The following is a 16,405-nucleotide window of genomic DNA, read 5'->3' as shown; positions in this document are numbered from 1 at the left end:
ACCCAGGATTATCAACAGTAATAAGAGGATGCGAAATCGAATGCAAACAGTTTCGATAGCTGTAATTTTTCTGGACACTTCCTCCTCGTCGTACATCTGTAGATTCGTCGTTAACTGGTCATCTTCTGTTGTCTCCTGCTCCAATCGTCTGACCGCACAGGAGTCCTTAATGACTTCCTCGTAGGATGGTGGCGGATCGTCGGCATATTGACTGGATTCTGTTTCCATATTCTCTGCGCATACCGTCACATAAAAAGATGCATGCACGGAGTTGATAAAAATTGAGTCAAGGCATTTACTGCTGGAAAGGCTCGCTATCGTACAGTCTCCATAAACCTGAAACTTGCAGCACTGCGCGAGCAGACAGTACGTAGTATCCAGAATAATGTTGAGATGTCGGCAAAATATCCAGCACCTGTGTTTAGGTGCAGTCAGTTTTGGCTGTGAACGAAGTTGAACACAAACGCAGTGTCTGAGCCTTAGTAGCCTTGTGTATCTGTAGATTTTATGACCACAATTAAACTGTTATCATCGGCAGGCTTTTATTTTCTTTCGGCAGGCTTTTATTTTTCGTGTTGAATTCAAGGTTGCGCTTAGTTTTCTGTATATCAGTCCATTCTTCAAAATATGCGAGTGGAGAATGTGGCACTGTATTGCTGAAGAATCCGCCTTTATGTGGTTATGATTGACAAGCCGGCTTCTTGCAAACTGCAGCAAAGCGTTGCCATTTTCATTTTTTTACAAAAGTAAAAACATTTGCAATTTTAAAACAATTATTACCATCGCTTCAACCGCGAAAACATTTATTCGGTTCAACAAGGCGGAAAAATACTCGCGCTTGGGGCTCGGCTAGCGAAAAAAACCGATAAACTTGAACAATCAGACCATAAACGCCGACGCAAATTTGCCGAACGTGTAAAACACAGATTAGCAGTAAACATAAGAAACATGCTGGAGCCTCGCAACTTATTACTGGTAAAAACGAGAGCATCAGTGCTCTCGTGCTTTTGTTCGGTGTCAACTACTGCAATTATACGCAGTATAGCGGGAACCGAAATGCCGAAATAACTGAGCGAGAGTATAGTAAGCATGTATAGTTAAAGTTGCACGAAGTTACTATTTCTTTAGTTTCTGGTAGGTGTCACTTTTTATCGTAAAGCTCAGTACTTCCCTTATTATGACTGTGTTTGTGAAATTGCGATACTGCCATCGGTGCATTGCATCTGTACGCTGCTTGGTCACGGTTGAAACGTCTTAAAGAAGTTGAAGTCCGAAAACGAGCAGCTATTGAGGTTTATTTGGTTAGGACAAATTTGAGCTGGTTGGATTATTGCGCTAAGAGAACCGGACGGGAAAATCGAAACGCGCTAAATAACTGACGCTAAAATGGAAACGTTTCACGCTACAGTAGCAACGCTGACCAATGCGTGACCTCAGACTTCACTGCGAGTATTACGTACAGCATATTTATCGTTAATAGCTCTTCTTGTAGTACTTAATAAAAGAAAACTAACGTTTTCCCAGGATTTCGGATTTCAATAGCCCTTTCATGCTACTATTGCAAGAACAGGCAAAGGCAAAGGCCTAAATTCTAAGCGTGTACCAGTTTCCTCTCTTCCCAGTTGTATCGCAATCAATAACTATCCCGCAGCGTTGATAACGTGGTTCCACCGTAATAAACATTCACGGCTGCGTCACAGTGTACAAGTGAGGAATGTAACAAGATTCCACCATGGCTGAATCTGTACAGTCATACCGGATCCGACCATTCCTGATAATGGAAGATAGAGATAAGTACATCCTTGATGGCATGCCTCGTGGCTAGTTAACAATTGCTCTAGCTGAGGGAATCGCTCCATGGAGAACCCTACTGGAAGTCCATTAATGCAGCACAGATCGTTACATCCAGGGAAAAGGCAGGGAGGCTAGTCGATGCATGAAGGGCATGTTTAACAGTTGAATTCAATTATGCTGTAGAAGGCTGTGTCAATGGATGGCCCTCGAATGCATCCTAAACAAGATGCTCTTATTATTGCCAGCGGTCCAGTAAAGGCAGTAATCCTGCTATTTATAAGAACCCAGCGATTATTATAATGCGTCATATTCTATTCCAATCAACAGCCGACTGCCGCGTCGCAAAATATAATTAATGACGGTTATTGCAATTGTTGACGTTACCGCTAAATTTATTCTCGCTCATAGACTGTCTGTCCCGTGGGTCTTTTACTTCTGCTGAAAAATTCAAAGCCGGCATGTTTCGGAACCGCATCCCTTGACTACTGAGTATGCTATTGGCAGTTTTACTGGATATTGCATGTACAAGCCCATCCGAAAAACAAAGGCACCACTATACGGGGAAATCTGGATTACTGATGTGATTCAGCAGCGCTCAAAATTATTTAGGATAGAATCCGGAATTATTTGTCGCATATACTGTATTGATGATCCTAATTATACAGCTACTTAGTTAATATACGAGTTTTCGCAGCTACAAATGAACCAAGCCAAGCGAGTACTATTTAAATTTGTTATTCTTGGGGTGCACTATCTCGTTGCCCCTTCATTCAAAGCCTTTGAATAGGACAAGATTGGCTTAGTTCTACATAAATGCATGCATCTTGTGGTTTTTGATCAAGACGAGTCTGCACGTCTGACCTTGAATTCAGCCAGATTGTGGTTTGTTACTTTGCCGTTAAAATTTGCATATCTGGATCGATCATCGACTCGCTTGTGCCCATGATTATTCAGGATAAACTGCCGCTGGATCCCTAATTAGCAACAAACATTTTACCAAAGAGTTTTCTGTCTCCTAAAAAAAATCAAGCAGGCCGATATATTGAGTACGTATAATAATACTGCGTAAAATATTTGTTTTAACACGCACATTGAAACATAACGTAATGCAAATAATGCTACCATAAGTCTAATTACCAACCGAAATATCGATTATACGGCCGATACATGGGCATAAGTCAGCATCATTTGACGATGAATTTACAGAAAACACTAAGCCGATGTTGCGTGCAGAATACGGCTATTATGAACATCCGGTCGCATTGCCGGTAAATCTTTTTCAGATTGCCATTTTCGCGCCTTTTCTGAGCATACATGAAAATTTAATAACGGTTTTCTTTGTACTCTGTCGGTCCTTCGGCGCTTTCGGCCCCGGAGGCAAAACAGCATGCTTTTGCAGAATACTATGTTGTGTGTTGATTTTCAACGGTACTGCAGATTGTTATTATCACACATTCTTTTACCAAAAGTAAGCAGCACGTTTGCATTCTGGTTAGTCGACTTTCAGATGCGTGTGAAAGCATAACGTACATGCCGTAATGGAACTGGATCATCTTCACGTCTCGCTGGAAATACTGTAGTGCTGTCTGATTCACTGTTGCAGAAACAATTTACCTCCACCTTCGTCTCTTCGTCTTCTGCAGGGATAGGTAAAAATATTAACCAGCTGCATAATTATGGCAAAAAACTTACAAATTATTCTACCAGTTATTTCTGGTGTTTGATAATGTGTTTATTTTTGGTGTTTTTTTTGTGTTTAATTTACAGAGTTACAGTTACTTCCTGTATTTTATAAGCTGTTTTATTATTATAATGGATTTTATTAGTTATTATTTTTTTAGTTATTTATTTTTTAGCTACAATCTTATATTTTATTAAAATAATTAATACCAAAAAGAGCTTTCAAATGCTTTTGAGTTATGACAAAGTCAACGTAATCGTCGTAATGTTAACGGGTCTACTACAACGTATTTTTCTGATATCCTGAAAATCGGATCCTCAAACTATAAATATTGTTACTTTTTACGCAAAGATGTGCTGCAGTGCAAGAAAATGTACTATTAACACTACTCGTATGCATTTTGCGCAATATCTAAATTTAAGGGTTTTAGATTGTTTCATTTTGAAGTGTAATAATCAGCAGCAATTGAACAAGACGCCTAATTACGAGCATGCCTTATCCGTACATATGCCAGGAATTTCTTAAACTACTTAAATTATGATTACGCTTTAATGCATGTGATGCAAGTGATGCTTAGAAATTTCTTCCAGGGTGAGAATGTTGGTCCGCAGCCAATCTGTATAACTGGAAATCGGAAAGTGCTAAATCAACAGCTTCTCGTACAAGAGTTTTTTTGTAAACAACCTCGAATTTTCTTGCAATATTTCCTCCGGCTACAAGTTAGCGACTGCCACTGAATCTTGAACAATTTACGACTGCCGACAGCATCCATGAACACTTCATTATTTAACCAAACGCTGGCGAATGTTGTAACGGCTTTAAACAACACCACGCTAGCTTCGGCGGTCGGCACGAAGCAAAAAGCCGATCCGGACCAATGGAGACAAACCGCACCCTGGTCGGGCAACTGGACCGAGCAGCAGCAGCATGATTCATATGTTTTCGGTGTCGTCTGCTATCCCATCCTACTGGCTTTCTGTACCATCGGCAATGGACTCAACCTCGTTGTGCTGGCCAGTGAAAGAGAAAAACGACCACGAACTGCTACATGACAGCGGTGGCTGTTGCCGATTTGGTCTTACTGTAAGAAAATAACAGTTAACGATGATGCTAAGTTGCTAACACATACTATTACTTTTGGTCACCTGACCAGTGCATTCAGTTGCGTCTGTTATCGCGAGTATGGTACTTTGGTGACAAAATTACAATTTCAGATGGTTCGCTCTTCCGCTCTATTTGTGGAATACAGCTTCTTCATTTCAACTACCGTATAGGACGGTATATTATAATACGACCAGAGCGACCACATACGCGGTGCTACCATATATGGCATGGGGGCAGGAGTGGAGTTTGGAGTTCTGCGATTGGTATGTTAACAAGCCACTAAACACTTATGCTGACATTGTACATAATTCAGTTACCGTATTATTGTACAGAATATTGTTACAAACATGATGCGCATTTTTAAATATGTGCATACTTCTGTTATTGGTTACATATTATTTTATAGATATAAGTAAGGAGCATTAACCAGCAAAGGGAAAACTAAAAAATAATATTAATGAATAGTTAATTTAAAAATGTTAATTGTAATTTATAACGTATTTATTATTATTTTAAAATCAAAAGTAGTTAACTGAATTATAATTATTTTTAACGATTAATCACAATTAACTTGTCAACTTGTCAAGCCTTTGCCAAGAATTTAAAATTCGTTTTGAAAGGATAACAGCCAAATTCTGCATGATTTTTCAGGGTTTTAATCGTGTTTTCGATTGAGCGTCTTTTGGCCGTAATCAGACCGTTTGGTTTTAAGTGGCTTCAGCGGCCATTGACAGCCCGAATTATCATCATTATTCTGTTCGTCCTAGCTGCAATGTTTGCCGTTTGTAATTTTCCGTATTGGCTTGAAATAAACCGTGTGAAGGATGGTAAAAGAACGCGGAAATATTGGCCCAAGTATTTGAAAGAATGGTATCCCATTCAGGAGATGGCAGAGGTAAACGTTTTCTCTTGTAATGAGCATGACCTTTAGTATCACTGCTGGAAGGTACGCGAGCATTTACATTGAAACTTAATTTACAGCTGATCATGTGTTTGTCAAAATTTTTCGGCCTACTCCTTATCAATCTAATCTTGATCGCCGCTATCAAACGCCAACAGAACTCCGAAATCGGCAAAATGCGCGCTGCGCAGCGGGCCAATTCCGACAAAAAATACCGCAACAGCAACGTTCTCCTTCTCTCCAGTGTGGCATTATATTTGATTTCCTGGTTTCCTAGCGTTGTTTACAAATGCATGGAGATATCCGACATCTATCACATGTACAACTTTGACTATACGGCTAAAATGGTGGCAACGGCTCCCTGTCAAATAATGTCCTTCCTTTATTACTCAGTGAACTTCTTCCTGTACCTGACGGTTAGCAAAAAGTACCGGATGGAATTCGCGCGCATTTTTGCTCCAATATTTTGTCCGTCATGGGCCAAGAAGCACTGGAAGAGCATGTCGGATTCGATTAACACTACAGTGAGACCCAATAGGAGCAAAGCAGCAGGCGTGCCTTCGTCGGCGACATCGGTGGCGAAGAACGGGAAACCCGGCGGCGGGACTGGTGGGAAGCAAGAAGTGGGGAAAACTGTAAGCACTGCGACTGTCATATCGCTGCATGATTCTGGCAAAGAGAAAACGGCACTGACCCCGGTATCCACCATAAAAGAATCGGTCACTTGAACTGTTGATGCATCCACACAATAATATTTGCACAACTTTGCCAAATGCTTTCTGAACTGTTATGATAAACATTGGACACTCTTTATGGAAGTTGTTTTTAATTGGGGAAAATACCAGACATTTAAAATTTAAATGGAATTCGTAGTGCATCATTCAGTTGTGTTATCATGATCATGATGCTTAATTATTCATAAAATGGGGGAGCCATTTATGTTTTGGATATTAAAAAGCTAGCTTCTAACTGTTTCTGAATTTCAAAGTGTTTTCTGTGCAGTTAATCTAACAGACGTTTTTAACGCAAAGAGAAAACAGTACTAGCCATAAGATAATGTTAAAAGCAACGTATGCTAGTAAAGCAAAAAGAAAACAGAAACAATATATTTTGAAAATTAAGCCTCGTTAGCATAATATAAATAATCATCCTGTAAAGATAGTTGCTTGTACTGTAGATATCTGTAAATTCGCGCAATAATATTGGAATGCTTAGTGGAATCGTTGCTTTAGTTTCGATCATTTTCTAACTTCTTACATTGATCCAGAAATTCCTACAACGTTCGATCGCTCAGTGGTGAGTGCGTACCGCACAGTACTGTATCAATTTCAAATACCGGTATTTGTTTAAACAACTACAACAAAGGTCGCTGATCATACCAGGAAACCTTTCGATTATGAAAAAATAATATCACTTGCGAAAGAAAAATCGTTTATAAAGCAGTGAAATCAGTTTATTGAAAATACTGGTAGATCTGTGACTGTGCCCGTTATCTGTATGGTAGTAGTTAAAGACTAACAACGCTCCTTGGGCTAGTAATAACACAATGAACAAAGTAAACTTATCACTCCTTCCCAACATATCCTTACAAATATTATTTAAAGCCGGCGTGCCGCTTTGCCGGCAAGGTCGGAATTGTACCGATCTGCGAATCAGTAATGTTTACTGCGTACAGACATTTCTGTTGGCTTCCCGGAGACAGGAAGTCCTTCTGAACGCCGGGTCGACTGGCCATGTGATCGTGATCCTCTCAATGCAGGGGAGCCCTTGCATGTTAGCAAGTGCTTCAAAGCCGCTTTATAGTCACGATTCATGAGACAAAATATGACCTGAAATCAAACGAATTTGGAATATGGATCCAAGAAGCCCATGGTGCAGTAACGTGATGTTTACAATGCATCGTGCACCTACGGGATTCAGCATGTAACCGAAAACTTGCAACGTCGTAATCCAGAGATGCAGCTTGGGCGCCGACGAAAATATCTGCGGCGCCGTCATCATCAAAACGGGAATAAGGAGATAAAATACCGAATTCCATAGAAAAGCAACAAACATCATGTTGGCCGTGGCGAGCCGGCGGTTATACGCTCTAGTAAAATGTGCACCGCTCTGATACACCCTTGGTTTTCCACAGTTTGCCTTCATGATTTTAGCGTAAACCAAAAAATACCCAAAAGCCGCCAATGCGAGGGGCGAGTAGAAACCCAAAGTTAAATTAACCAGTCCAAGATTATTTAGCTGAATGAACGCGCAGCTGCCCAGAGGAGTCAAGACAAACTTCAAACCGAATCCTAATCCACCCGGCAGCGCCAAGCAGAACGCACTCAACCACACCATTACAATCAGTCCGATAACAAAAAATCGCGAGGAGACATTTTTATATTGATGGGGACAACAAATGGCCACTACGCGGTTGAAGCTGATGGCGACTTCGAATATATTGATGGAGTAACGAACGGTCATCTGCACGACTAGGAAGTTACTGCAGTACGTGCTTGGCGGATTGTAGAGGTGATCGGATATTTTGTCTTGGAGGATGCGCAAGATGGGAAAGCATACGCCACACAGCAGACTGTAGCCAATCAGACAATGCACAATCAGCCAACCACAGCCTTGGCGCAGCTGTTGACTGCGGAGAATGACGATGATCATCAGCACATTACTCAAAGCCGCAACATAGTTCAGCGACAGATACACGACTTTGACGGCTTGAAGTTCAGCGTTAGAGATGCTGGAATTCGAGCCGTTAGAATTCTGCGCAGACGAATTTTCGGCCATAGCCAAACTATAATTCTGCATTTTTCTAATGTATTACCCAATATTATTGAGTCAGTAATAATCGCTGAGAACAGCCACGAAACATTTTATTGCGCTATGGCTTTTATGTCATTCGTTTAATCGGAAAAATTAAAAACACGGATCATACTCCCACTCCATATGATTGTACGCAATTATGTGAACACGAAAGTGTTCGTTTTGAGTGCATAGCAGGAATCTGCATGGAATCTGCGCACATACTGACTTAAGAATCCCTATGGGTCCGGATTAACTTTCCAAAGGGGGTGCGTCCTGCAGTACGCTTATTGTCGATACTTAGAAAACCACGTTGTCACTGCTGATAATTGTCAAGGTTTGTGAAGAAGTCGAGCCATTATGAAAATTCTTGTTATCATCTGGACCGCACGTTAACGCCAATTTAAATCAGAGATGCTATTCTACTTCCATTTTTGTTTGGTATAAGCACAAAAATTTACGCAGAAATTGAAGGAGACCATTCCTGCGGGGTACTGATGTGGACACGGCTTTATTCTTGGTTAAGAACGACGACGTGTAGAAGTCACATTAGAAAAAAATACAAGGTCATGCAGCATTATCGCATGTTGTTGAATTTCATAGTCTATGAGCACACGGCACTCTAATGGAAAGTACTCGAGCCTTTGGAGTACGTCAGGTTTTTTTTTGTTTTGATTAAGAGTAAGTTAGGTGTTCTTCTATTCTCCTATTTGGAATGAAACTGATGTCTGCTATACATTTTTGTTTGGATATAAAAAAGGATATAAAGGACGCTCACTGCTTAGTGATTATGCCCTGCTCAGTGACGCGGGGTTAGCCATATTATCTTTAATTTGGTTACTCCAGAGAATGATTTTCGTTCTTTGTCAAATCAATGTATAAAGCTACATTCTTCTAGTGTAGAGTTGCAGACTTTACTTTCACCTGATGTTGGAAGTCTATGATACTAATTCACGTACTCGATAAGCATGACCTCATAGTTGCGCAAAACCTAGCAAGGATAGAATGCTAGAACAATGCACTTGCAACCTATACGAATTTCCTTAATGATTACTAGTACCAGCTGCGTATAGTTGTCCGCCTCCGATCTGGCATAGACTTGTCCGGGAGCATAAGTGTATGAGTTGCCGAAACAAAGTGCAGCCTAATGGACATCATGCAAGTTTTTCTTGCTTGCACAGTAAACGTGAGTAAAAGGCGACGGAGGCGGCACTGTGAAATGAAGTGGAAAAATCGTTGGAAATCCTTGTAAACTGGAGCCTCCGGGAATGTCCATAGAGACCGAATAACCTGCAGCTGGTGTCACCTTGGTTACTGTACGTTGTGGCCAGTACTTAGTTTGGGAGAAGTGTTTAAAAGACGTGTGAAGGGCTTCAGCATTGCGGTTGTTCGTGGTAATGCGGCGGCAGTTTTGGGCACTTTGCCACGTGTACCCGTATTATTACGGTATATGGTAGCGTATTCGTTAGATGACAGATGTACAGAAATCCGTATTTAATGCAGAATACAAAATCATGGCATTTATTGCAGCATTTTTACTTCGTGAGGCAGTAATGTCGCTTCACGCGACATCATGCCGCTAAAAAAATTTTTAACGAACAGAAGAGAATTATTTTCACTCGTGCGCTGCTCCATGACCGATATCTGATAACGCGAAGATGGCTTTTTTGTTTTACTGTTATAAAAATTTACAAGCAAAATACAAAGTTTTGCTCGCGCGTACTGAGTGCTCCCAGCAAGAACAAACTATAAATCTACTTATTTTCAGCGCTCACTACGCTTTTAAATGTAAACCAAAGTCAAATCAGCTAAAATATTAAATTTCTTGCCGGAAGTATATTGAACTGTGCGGTTTGATCGTTGGCATGTTAGTTAGGCTTTTGCTGGCAGTTTTTGCGATACCGCTATGCGATTGAATTTTGCCCGGGGGGAATTTATAGTCGATTGCAAACTTTTTATCGGCAAGAATTTACACGGAAACGAGCTCGTTTTTTCTAACGAAATCTGGCAAAGTACGTCATTATACGTGTATAATTATAGGCAGCGATAGCTTTTGCACGGCCAACCGTTGTTATGCTTGTAAGTATTTCAGTGTCAGAATTCATTTGAAAGTAACGCTGGTCGCAATTTTTCATTTAAAATCACTCACTTCTATCCGCCGCACACATACATTTGTCTGCATCACGCGCGACTTTTGTTACGACTGAAAAACATAATTTTGCACGCAGAATTGGTTAATTATTGGCCAGAAGAGTCTAATCACACTTTCTGTCGCAGTGATCGGGAAGCGCTGCCGCGGTGGCGGAGCGAACTAAGCCGAATCCAGTGGCGCCTATAAAAAGTAGCCTGCAAATTCCACTGCTTTGCAACATATAGTGCCTCAATCGTTTTCCTTCCACCCACTGGAGTAACCCAAAGGTTACCCGCCGTTTCGGACCCCTTTGTATCCTAACAAAGGTTTTCGTGCCAGGAATTTTTATGAAATTAAATTTCACCCTCTATGCACGGTCCGACGTTAGCCCCTTCGTTGCAGTTGTCGGCATTGATAATTTTACGGCTTGACCAGCCTACTAACTAGCTGGAAAGCGGACGTGGTGCGGGATAAACACGTTGAAATGCAGTTGAGTATAAAAAACGTTCTCAGTACGACTACAGACATGACGGTTACGGAACATTCAATTATGGACGATTTGGTAATACTATCTTTGTTTGTCATTCATAAAACGTGCCCGGCCTAAAATGATTGTCACATCTTACTACACATACATAAGTATCTGTGCAATCTGTATCGTAATTTGTATTACGAGCCACTTTCATCAACTTTTGACACAGCTGATATAGTTCATGCAAAACACACCGCTGCACCCAGCTCAATTAAGATTTAATGATTTTTGCCACAACTGCCCTGCTTTCCGTGTCTGTCGCCGCCATGCTTACCGACCTCGTAAACGAATTATTTTATGGGGTGCAGCACAACCGCTATTTTTCTGTTTTTGTAACCGTTGTTACCGGCAGCTGATGCATCATGCCGTAATGCGTGCGGCGTTTATCGAGCAGTATGACATGGCCGGCATTCTGCGAGTACGCAGCAACGCTAAAAATCATGATACTGCATATGTTATCAGACAAAAGCCAGGCGGAAAGGCGACCTGTCAAATTTGAGCTGCTACCGCTTATAACCACATATACCAACAAACGAATGCATTTCATGCTCGGCTAAAATATGTCAGCTTCAAGTGGAATCAAACCGCATAGTATTAACGGCTCCACCGTACTGTACATAGAAGTATGCGCAAAACGCGAAGCCTTTGCGTGCTGTTTTCATTTTATTGATCAGCTGTCTCACTTAACCGGTAAATAGCGCCGGTCCTCGTACGGTTTGCTTAAGCAGAACAGTAAAAGCGCCCCTAGCTGCTTGTTTCATGGTAGAAGACCGATTATTAATGATTCAAAGAGCAGCCGTTTTCTGCGAGATGTGGCAAAATAGTCGGAAAAACTGAACCCTCGACTGACAGATTTTCCCTCCCGACGCCGGATGTTTTTGTTGCGTATGGCGGATACGAGCGGTGTTTCTGTACTGTTTACATAAACTAACACAAATTTTGTTGAGACTTTCCTTCCGCTGTTACGGAAATTCCCGATTATGTTTTGCGGTAAGGAGACTACGATCAGTACTTCCAGTCATTGCGATATATGCATGATTGTGCCCGTTTTTACAATTCAATTGTGTATTCAATCTAGGCCAATGTACTAAGAAAACTTTGCACCAAAATTAGCGGAAATGCGATATGATATCGCGCAGATGTACGACATTGTACATGGTCGCTTTTTCTGTACAGCGATGCCATATTTATGATTATTTATACGAAATGTCACACGGGAATAATTTTTAATTTTTTGGGTAAATAAACACTGATATATTTTGCATGCAGATAAACACTGATATATTTTGCACTAACACATTTTTTTGCTATATTTTTTTCCCTTCCGGCAAAGTAATAATTATTTTTTATTCTTGCAGATCACATGTTATGAAGGGGGAATGTTTCTGTAGCTGAACAGGTACTGTACCGGTAATATGCAGTCGTAAAAGTTTTTATCAGACAGATCGATCAGCTTGGGAAATCACCAGCTGTGATACTGTAATCTGGGTTTTGTCCACTTTTGGCAGATTACTTCCTGTCAGTTGCGGCCTAGTGTGACATATTGTGGTAACCGAGAAGTAAAAATTATTGGTGCTGTAGTCGACAGTGTAGTGTTTCTATCTTACTACCGTAGATTATTACGAAGAAATGCACTACGCATTGTGACGGTAGTGCCTGTCAAACTAAGCGAAACGCCATGCATGTACAAATACTGTACATTGTCGTACAAGCGGCAATCTACGCTGCTTCAGTGGATATTTCCACACTTTTATGACTTGAAGTGAGATTGCATATACGGTGACATGCCTGTGTTTACACGGGTTTGTCAGTTTTAATTCTGCGATGGTTAACCGCTTACTACTTACCGGTATATTTTGACCCATGCTCTATATATCGTTTGCATATACCACTGTGCTATTGTTAAAAGCATTATTCATTTACCCGAGACAGATGCGTTGGCATTTAATTAAACACGCACCATCGTGAATCATCTTTGATTTCCTTCTTTTGAAGAAACTGTTGGATGTTTGTAATATTCACCCGCTTCGGTGGCAGAATTGCCGAAATGATTTTTTCATATCGATGTCGTTGGTAAAAGTGTGCCTTGTGACGTGCACGTACGTACCCTGCACGTACGTGTACTTTATCACTTTAAATTATGTGATCTGTTTCCGTCGACGGGTGCGGAAATCTTATAAGATTTTGTACATGATGGTTTTCTGGGAAATTACCTAACGTGAAAGTTTCTGGTGAATTTTTGAAGTCTCGTTAATCTGCGGTTTATGATAGTGAGGCCGGTGCAAGTTGCATAAAGCTCGTAATCAATAATCAGTTGGGCCAGGCATCGTCTAAGCGAGACACGAGCATAGAACAACACTGCTTGGGACTTCCATTGTATCTGTATCTGTTTGTATAATCTGTGAACGCTTTTTCCGTACCGCTTTGCTCGGTTTTTTGCAACGTTATGAATACATCGAACGGCAGTGTTTCCGCCTGACATGCGTTTAGAACTTACGCAATAATTACCATGCTAATTACTTTAGATGCACGAGCACATTCTTTTTGCCGTGCGGTTCAATAAAAAAGCATTTCATCCTCTTTTAACAAGTTACTGTCTGCAGATTTTTCTCATGTATCCTGTTTTTCCCTCCTCGCCCACTGGGCTTCCGCCCACGCAGTATAATATGGATGATTTCCCGGGAGCAAGGAAATCCGTCATCGTCCACGCCGGAGCGGCACGTGACGCTTTTCCATTTCAGTCGCATAGTGCCAGGAACTTTGATGGCCTGAAACCGGTTCCCAGAACGTTTGATGGATATCTGCCACAATCTCCACAAGAATCTTGCAACCCAGCGCCGGTATTCAAGCACCCACTTCCGGTGCCACCGGTGACCTTTCATAAACAGTATAATGCCAGTGTTCGTAAGCGAGCCATGATAAATCATGTGGAAGAACCTTCAAAAAGTCCTGCAGCGTCTAATTTGCCCAAGCGGATTCCGTCGCATGCGGCAACCGTACCAGAGACCGCCCTCTCCAGGAACGGGTACTTGCAGAATATTAAGCACATTGAGTGCATCAAGCAACACCCTCATCTTTATCCTCTGTTGTACAATAAACCGGTACCTCGTGGAAAGTGCCCGCGAAGCGCATTCTCCTTCCGGCGAACAGAGAAGAAAACGGTTCCGAAGAAACGCAACGCTCCTAAGAAACTCTCGGATGGAGAAGAAGCCAAAGACGATGATGATTCCGTTATTATTATTGGTGCAACACACCATACCACCCCGAATAATTTCTTGCCAAACCAATGGATCGGCTATAAAGAATTATGGAGCAATTTGTCAAAGGTCATCCAACAGCAGTACAGCACGGTTTTCCGTGGCCAAGCCAGCAATCAAAGCAACGAAGACAAACGATTCCTGGAAAGACAAAACGGGCAAAATTCCTCGTTGCTAAACAGGTTGAATGACGTACATCGGGGAAAAATGCCAGCAGATCCGCAAATATTTCCTGGTAAATCCACCGGAAACATTAATGCCATACCCCTGAAGCATGATGCGGCGATCAGTAGTCGGTTCTCTCAGGTATCTGTCATCAGACGAAGTCAGCCGGTCTTAATGAGAGACACCGTGTATCGCGTAGCGAACCCCGTTACTGCACCGCAAAGTCAAGAGGGACAGGCCGCGCCATCCGAGACCTGTAATCACCGGGTAGAATCGCCGAGCGTCAGAACAAATACTGTGGGCGAAACGTGTGGGAAAGACCAGTTTCATGTGTCCGCGTTGGTGGAAGACTGGATGGAAGCGCATGTTTATCAACCAGGTAAGAAAGAAACGCACCGGTGTAACCATGAAAGAGTAGTACTCGTACTAAATTTGAGGAATTATGATGTTTATAAGCGATTTGTGTTAATAAACCTGGATCTACCGAGTAGTAGGGGAATGAGATTATGGCTTATTGTATTATATTTATACGAGTACATCTAATTAACAATCACAAGACACAATGGTAATTTACATGTCCACATCTGGTACATTTCACTTTAATCAATACTGTGTTAATCAAAATCTACATTGCACTTATTCGCTTACAGTATTTTTTATTACTGAACTTAACGTGCATTGGCCGAAAATGGGTGTAGTGCATTACGTATTCATTATCGTCGTCGTTGAAATATACATAATAATAAGGGCGTAATTAAATTTTATAATTAATTAACTAATCACTGCTGTCAGAATTGTTTCAACACTTCCACTAAAAACCACCGTACTTCATGCATTTTGTTGGTGTTACTCGATCCTGTACTAGAAGTCACAAAATTTCCTGCATTTCACTATGCAATTCAAACTCTGATGTCTCTCTGCATGTCCCTGTGGTTAATCAGATTACAGAGCAGTAATCTGTATTTTACAGGTGAGAGTGAAAAGTCGCCACTTCCTGCTACGGATACGGCTGACGAAATTCGCGCCAGCCCCAACGACAATGCGGCCATGGCTGCAGCATTATTTGTGGCAGAATCCCGTAATCGGAGGCTGCTGTCGGATGACTTTCTCTCTAACCCATCACGACAGTTTAGCGTAGAAGACAGGCTTGACGAGGAAGGTGGCCAAAAACTATCAGGAAGCGCCAGCGACAATGATGAGACCTTTGTCAATCCCGCCCACGTCAATGCCGATCCAAGGGACGTCCCGGATGACCTGGATCCGGTGGACCGAGAAGAAACCCTGCGTGATGACCTTGAATATTCCCCGGAGACTTGCCCGTCGCCCGAGCCCACAACTGCCGTTGTCGCGCTGAAGGATCTGTGTTATTATGTGACACCGGCCTCGCCAGAGTTGTGGTTAAAGAGCAGGAAGCGTGTTTCATTTGCCCTGGATGACTGCTCATGGGAGAAGGAGGAGTCATTCGAGCCGTTATTTAAGAGAACAAAACAATACTTGTACCGGGACGCCTTGAAGTTTTATCCCAACTCCGAGTTTTCTCCGATCTCTCCGTACGTGTCATCGGAAATTGCTCATCATCTGCGACAATCGTTCCAAGAGGATGTTGATTATGTGCGAGTTAAATCTTAAGTTCCGCGTGCTCATCGGTTTATTGTGTAAATCTCAATGTGAGATTATTTTTGTACTTTATACAAAAATTGCAGCGCTTAATTCTGTGATCTGCAAAACTACCATGCAGCACTTTGTACAATACTTTTACCTGATCGTACTGTATAAAGTACAACAGGTTGGTACACAACGTCGACAGACAATTTCCAGTTTACGTTTTACGACATACGATTGCTGATCTTAAATTAAAACATCCGCCCGTCTTAAAAATTAAATATTAAGTCGGGAAAGCAAGAGAGCCAAAATTTCATCGCAGCCGTAACAGAGCCACCATTACGGATATTTTTACATGATTACATCTAACAAGTGCCGTCATGGGCGATAACAACACGCACTTTGCAAAACGGAGCCAGTTATTGTACTCTGATAATAATTTCTT

At 41.6% G+C, this 16,405-nt stretch overlaps 3 protein-coding genes across 9 annotated transcripts; 2 read left to right on the top strand and 1 right to left on the bottom strand.

Annotated features, from left to right (window-relative positions):
• Positions 1-3,233: 3,233 nt before the first annotated feature.
• On the top strand, positions 3,234-6,459 carry LOC129592656 (uncharacterized). Its single transcript, XM_055488744.1, has 5 exons — positions 3,234-3,443; positions 4,066-4,558; positions 4,690-4,842; positions 5,231-5,474; positions 5,561-6,459. The coding sequence occupies exons 2-5, from the start codon at positions 4,524-4,526 to the stop codon at positions 6,206-6,208; spliced, it is 1,080 nt and encodes a 359-aa protein (XP_055344719.1). The 5' UTR covers positions 3,234-3,443; positions 4,066-4,523; the 3' UTR covers positions 6,209-6,459.
• Positions 6,460-6,994: 535 nt separating this feature from the next.
• On the bottom strand, positions 6,995-8,258 carry LOC129592622 (olfactory receptor 6C6-like). Its single transcript, XM_055488697.1, has 2 exons — positions 7,392-8,258; positions 6,995-7,012 (listed from the first exon to the last, which is right to left on the bottom strand). Exons 1-2 carry the CDS (start codon positions 8,256-8,258, stop codon positions 6,995-6,997), a joined length of 885 nt encoding a protein of 294 aa, XP_055344672.1.
• A 2,610-nt stretch (positions 8,259-10,868) lies between these two features.
• LOC129592645 (uncharacterized) lies at positions 10,869-16,219 on the top strand. 7 transcript variants are annotated; one of them, XM_055488723.1, is made up of 4 exons: positions 10,869-10,893; positions 12,295-12,335; positions 13,540-14,737; positions 15,329-16,219. In XM_055488723.1, exons 3-4 carry the CDS (start codon positions 13,549-13,551, stop codon positions 15,985-15,987), a joined length of 1,848 nt encoding a protein of 615 aa, XP_055344698.1. In that variant the 5' UTR covers positions 10,869-10,893; positions 12,295-12,335; positions 13,540-13,548; the 3' UTR covers positions 15,988-16,219. The 7 variants fall into 7 exon arrangements, with proteins under 7 accessions (XP_055344698.1, XP_055344697.1, XP_055344701.1 ...); XM_055488722.1 differs by lacking the exon at positions 10,869-10,893 and adding an exon at positions 11,499-11,926 and having other exon boundaries at positions 12,295-12,346; XM_055488721.1 differs by lacking the exon at positions 10,869-10,893 and adding an exon at positions 11,500-11,926.
• The last annotated feature ends 186 nt before the right edge of the window (positions 16,220-16,405 follow it).

This window comes from Paramacrobiotus metropolitanus, unplaced genomic scaffold (genome assembly GCF_019649055.1).
Source record: "Paramacrobiotus metropolitanus isolate TYO unplaced genomic scaffold, Prichtersi_v1.0 Parri_scaffold0000054, whole genome shotgun sequence".
NCBI classification, from domain to species: Eukaryota; Metazoa; Tardigrada; class Eutardigrada; order Parachela; family Macrobiotidae; genus Paramacrobiotus; species Paramacrobiotus metropolitanus.
This window is presented reverse-complemented; position numbering and strand designations above follow the sequence as displayed.

Coding starts and splice junctions, on each gene's coding strand:
- LOC129592656 (XM_055488744.1), top strand. CDS start 4,524: ATGACAGCGGTGGCTGTTGCCGATTTGGTCTTACT. Junction 4,559..4,689: donor GTTGCCGATTTGGTCTTACT/GTAAGAAAATAA, acceptor TTACAATTTCAG/ATGGTTCGCTCTTCCGCTCT. Junction 5,475..5,560: donor CCATTCAGGAGATGGCAGAG/GTAAACGTTTTC, acceptor CTTAATTTACAG/CTGATCATGTGTTTGTCAAA.
- LOC129592622 (XM_055488697.1), bottom strand. CDS start 8,258: ATGGCCGAAAATTCGTCTGCGCAGAATTCTAACGGCTCGAATTCCAGC.
- LOC129592645 (XM_055488720.1), top strand. Junction 14,738..15,328: donor AGCGCATGTTTATCAACCAG/GTAAGAAAGAAA, acceptor TGTATTTTACAG/GTGAGAGTGAAAAGTCGCCA.